At 50.9% G+C, this 5059-nt stretch overlaps 1 protein-coding gene across 1 annotated transcript in view; it reads left to right on the top strand.

The window, feature by feature from the left end:
• The first annotated feature begins 1247 nt into the window (after positions 1-1247).
• The window catches only part of SPCS2 (signal peptidase complex subunit 2), a 15586-nt gene continuing 11774 nt past the window's right edge, over positions 1248-5059 (top strand). The window contains exon 1 of the mRNA XM_006777922.2: positions 1248-1378. Within this exon, the coding sequence (XP_006777985.1) occupies positions 1268-1378 (111 nt within the window). The 5' untranslated portion in view covers positions 1248-1267. The remainder of the gene's footprint in view (positions 1379-5059) is intronic.

Here is a 5059-nt window from a genome sequence, read left to right as displayed (position 1 = left end):
GGGGGATTCCTTCAGCCTGGCCTGTGCTCTTTCACAGTCTGGGACCCCTCAGGGGAAGGGGGATGTCGCCTGCTGGCAGTGAGACATTCCTCTCACAGTGGAGGACCCCTCACTCTTTACTCCCCCGCCTGCAGCAGAGGCAAGAGAGGCTCTCCCCACTGCCACAGCCGTTACACTCGCCAGTTATGAGCTCAGCTTCTGGCTGAGTGGTGCTCCCCTGTGTGTGCCTTCTTTAACTCCTGCATTGAGTGTCTGCCCCTTGGTGGTCAGTGTGCGTCATAGTGACCAGTCATTCTGCCATTTGGTCAAGTTGCATATTAGGGTTTTATTATATAGGATATATATATATATATCATAATAAGTAAGTCAGAGACCGATACAGTATGAATTCACTTACATGTGTAATCTAAAAAAAACAAAAACGAACAAAACAAAAACAGATTCATAGAGATGAAACTGATGGCTGCCAGAGGGGAGGGGTTGGGGAGATAGGTGAAAAAGGTGAAGGGGAATATAGCCAATAATATTGTGACAACTTTGCACAGTGACAGATGATTACTAGACTGTATGGTGATCACATTGTCAGGTATGTAAATGTCGAACCGCTATCTTATACGCCGGAAACTAACATACTATTACATTCCGACTTCCCTTACATAGGAAGACAAGTCAATGCGCATAGGACACTGCCTGGCGGACAGTAGTCAGTGAATGAGTTCCCTACAAGTCTCCGACAGCACACACGAAAACGTACTAACGGCTAAGAGGACAGTCGCCAGGGAGAATAACTGGTGCTAACAGGCCTCGGAAAGGATGAAGCAGAGCTCCCGCCGGCCCTTCGGAAACACTGCCTTTGGGACAGCGGAGGCGCTAACCCCTCCCGTAAGCTAAGCTTCAAGCCGCACCGGCCTCCGGCGTCGTTTCCGCCTCCGAGGCGTTCGAGGGGGCGACCCCCCGGTCAGGCGGGATGCGCGCCTGCGAGTCTCACGGGGATCTCGGAGCCGCTCCACGGTGGCTCCGGCCACGACCTTCTCTTCTCCTTAGTAACCGCGACGCGGCGGCCAGTCCTCTGGGCAGCAACGGGCAGCCGGCGAGTCTAACTACTACAAATCCCAGCAAGCCCCGCGGCCACTTCTGAGGGCAGCCTCGCGTCAGCCAGCTGCGAACTACGGATCCCGATGGGCTCCGCGCGGCACGTCACGCCGTGGGCTCCAGCCAATCGGCTTCGGACAAGTAGGAGTGGGAGGGAGACGCCGAGGTAGACAAGATGGCGGCGGCTGGACAGGGCGGGAGATCTGGTGGCGGCGGAGGCAGTAGTGGGGCTGGCGGTGGCTCTAGCTGCGGGACAGGCAGTGGCCGCAGCGGCTTGTTGGACAAGGTGAGGAGACAGCTCTGGGGGACGGTCCAGGCCAGCGGAGGTCTGGGGGGCGGCGAGCCCATCTTCCCATCCCCGCCTCCCTTTTCTTCAGAGGTTTCTCGGGGGAGTACGGGTCTGGCCCACCATGGGCACCCGACGGGCGCTTACAGCCCGCTCCCTCTCCACGTCAGACCCGGGCTCTTTCCTGGTTAGGTCTTCTTTCCTTCTCGGACGCGCTCCTGGTCCTTTAATGCTGGCCACCACCGCTTCTCAGGATAGATGACCCCATTATTCCCACGTTTCCACGCCCTCCCTCGGCGGTGCTGGGGCTCCTGGTCGATGTGCCCATTTCACCGACGGGGAAAGCGGAAGCCCGAGGAATGAGAGCGTCCGCTGGAAGGCGAGAGTCCCTCAACTCCCCACCACGACTGCCACCCTTGCGTATCGCTAGGGGTTCACGTTTCTGGGCGTTTTGTCACGGACACCCCGAATACTGCACTTAATTGAGTACTGACTTCCCCTGCGGGACCCCCAGGAAGCCTTTAAGATTTATCTTTTCTCTCGCCCTCCGTTTCCTTCCCTTTCTGCCTCCAAGTGCTCTAGGACCCTAGACTAGTCTAGGTGATCGAATTCGCGAGTTCGCTGCTTGTTCCTGCTTTGCCTCTTCCCCCCTCGCCCAGCCACGTTTTTAAAAACTACGGTCCTGGCAACAAGGGTTGAAAAGAAAAGAAAAGGAAAAGGAAAAGGAAAACTCCGTTCTTGGGTTGTGCCTTCTTGTCCTTTGCAGAGCATAGCATCTTGGACGGAACGGTTGCATAGAGATCTGCGTCCCAGTCCTGGTTCTGCCTCCAATTAATTACTGTGTGACCTTGAATGATGCTTATTCTTCCCGTGTATTTGCTCATCTGGAAGGAGGGTTTCGCCTTCAGGTTCCTTTCAGTTCTCATTGTAGGGCCCTGGGCTAGTTTGATGAGAAATGTTAGGTGTGGGTCTTTGATAGAGTCGGTAGTCAGTATTTTTTTACTTTAATTGAAAACAGCTTTCGGACTTCCCTGTGCCTGACACATGGTAGGTGCTGGAGAAATGAGTAGGGGTATCCCATGGAGGGGTCCTGGTCTTTTTGCTTCTCTTTTGGTGTGGTCGGTTTTGAATGACATAATTCTCACACTCTGAACCCTTCTTAAGGGACAGAATGTGTCCTGGGGGCTGGGTTCAGAGCACATTGCCCTCAAACATACGAAGATGTTGGGACTTGATGGTCATTTTCATGCACAAATCCTGCCTTTCTGCCGGGTGAGCACCTCACAGCCTGTGCTCACCCTATTGACTGCCTTTCCCTCTGGTTGGATTACCACCAGCAAACATTAAGCTGGGCATTCTTTCTGCTAAGGTAGTGATCACTGAAAAGTGTATGGCATCCTGGTATTATTGAAAGAACCTGGGCTTTGAAGTGGCTGCTTCAGACTGTATGAATGCGTTGTTAACCTCACTACACCTCCCTTTCTTCATCTGAAGTGTTAGGGTTTGGGGGAGAATCAAATGAGATGGTATGCATTAATGATCTCCATAACCTGTAGTGTCTAATACACATGTGTGATGGCTTAGGAATAAATCAAGAATCCTATTGTCAGAAAGTACTCAGTATTGCTGAGTATAAGACCTGGGATACGCAGAATATTAAACATAGGCGTTTTTGGTGTATTCATAGTTGTGTACTGTTTACAGAAGTTCAAATGAGAGAAAGAAAATGATCCCTGAGTTCTGATTGATAAGGGAGTAAGGCCCCAGGGGATGACCTCTTGTCTGAAGTGGAGCAGGGACTTTTTTGGGGGGAAGAGCGAGGGAAGGCATATACCAGTTACTGTCCTTGAGCAAAAGTTACACAGATGGTGCCTGATGTTTCTTAGGTAGTGAGTTGATTGGACTGTTCTGTAAGAAACCTGTAGTGACGGGATTGAAGAGGGCATGGGCCCTAACTGGTTTGGCTCAGTGGATAGAGTATCAGCCTGCAGAGTGAAGGGTCCTGGGTTCAATTCTGGCCAAGGGCACATGCCCGGGTTGTGAGCTCGATCTCCAGTAGGGGGGCGTGCAGGAGGCAGCCAGTCAACGACTCTCTTATCCTTGATGTTTCAGTCTTTTTCCCTCTCCCTTCCTCTCTGAAATCAAAGATAGATAGATAGATAGATAGATAGATAAATAAAAAGAGGGCATGGATTGCTTGAAGTAGCAGGAAGCTGTTGAAGGGTTTTGAGATTAAAGTGGGTTTAGGAAAATTATTCGGATAGGTTGGAGAGGTAAAAATTAAAAGCCTCTGGTAAGGCCTTATACCAATGGTTCTCAACCTTCTTAATGCCGCGACCCTTTAATGCAGTTCCTCATGTTGTGGTGACCCCCCCCATTTCATTGTTACAAATTGAACATAATTAAAGCATAGTGATTAATTTGAAAAACAATATGTAATTATATATGTGTTTTCTGATGGTCTTAGGTGACCCCTGTGAAAGGGTCGTTTGACTCCCAAAGGGGTCACGACCCACGGGTTGAGAACCGCTGCATTATACCATAGTAGTTTATAGGGATTAATGTAAAAAGAAAGACAAGTTTAAGTTCTAGTGTAGCATGTTAAAAGCTGCATGGCTTTGGATAAGTTACTTGGTATTCCTGAATTTAAATTTTCTTATGTAAATATTGTGGATGCTCAGACTCCTATATAATAAAAGCCTAATATGCAAATTGTCCCCTTGGGCGCTCGTTTGACCAGGAGTTGGACTAGGAGACTGGGAGTTCCACTACTTGCTGTGATGTGCGCCAACCACCAGGGAGCAGCACGGAACACAGCAGGCATCGGTGACGCTCTGTGACCTCTCCCAGGCTACCTGGGGGTGGGGGTGATGGGGACAGAGGTGCAGTGAGAATGCGGGGGTTTCTCACTCCCGCTGCTACCCTCCCCCAGGACACCAGGGAAGCCCCACACTCAGGTGCCAGGTGCCTGTGAGGAGCCCATCCTGCCTCGTACCAGAGTGGCCTCAGGCCTCTTCTGCATGAGCCTGGCAGCAGCCACCAGGACCGCCTGTGGATTTGCACAGGAGCCAGTCTGGGAAGAAGGCCAGGAGAGAGCATGCTGCCCACGTGGCTTCTGTGTGGCACCGCTGGGCGGCCCAGAGACCCACACTACACCCAGCCTGCATCTCCTCATGGGGACTCGGGTGGGGGGCGGGGGGTGCTGCCCAGGGCCCAGAGGTCAGCTGGGACCTACCCTTCCACGCCAGACGCTCTTGCTTCGATCGCCGGCCAGGCCTAGGACTGCACCCATGCATGAATTTCTTGCACCAGGCCTCTAGTATACCGTATTTGCCGGCGTATAAGACGACCCCCTAACATTCCCACTCAAAATACAGAGTTTGTTATATACTCGTCGTATAAGACTACCCCCTCTTCCGCACACCAAATAAAAGGTAAAACAATATCAGATTTGATTTTAACATTTTAATTTATATTCAAATGCTTATGACATGCAGGAAAACTGTCACAAGGCTGTATGTAATCAAACATATACATAAAACAGTGCAAGTTTATTACCGGTAAACATACCGGTAATTCACTAAAGAAAACACACTCTATAGACTGGTACCGTAGATGCTTCTCAGGAACACAGGCAAGCAGCCCACAACCTAGAGGGACTGTCAATGATAGAAGAAAGAT

The sequence above is a fragment of the Myotis davidii genome, unplaced genomic scaffold, assembly GCF_000327345.1.
Source record: "Myotis davidii unplaced genomic scaffold, ASM32734v1 scaffold169, whole genome shotgun sequence".
NCBI lineage: Eukaryota > Metazoa > Chordata > Mammalia > Chiroptera > Vespertilionidae > Myotis > Myotis davidii.
This window is presented reverse-complemented; position numbering and strand designations above follow the sequence as displayed.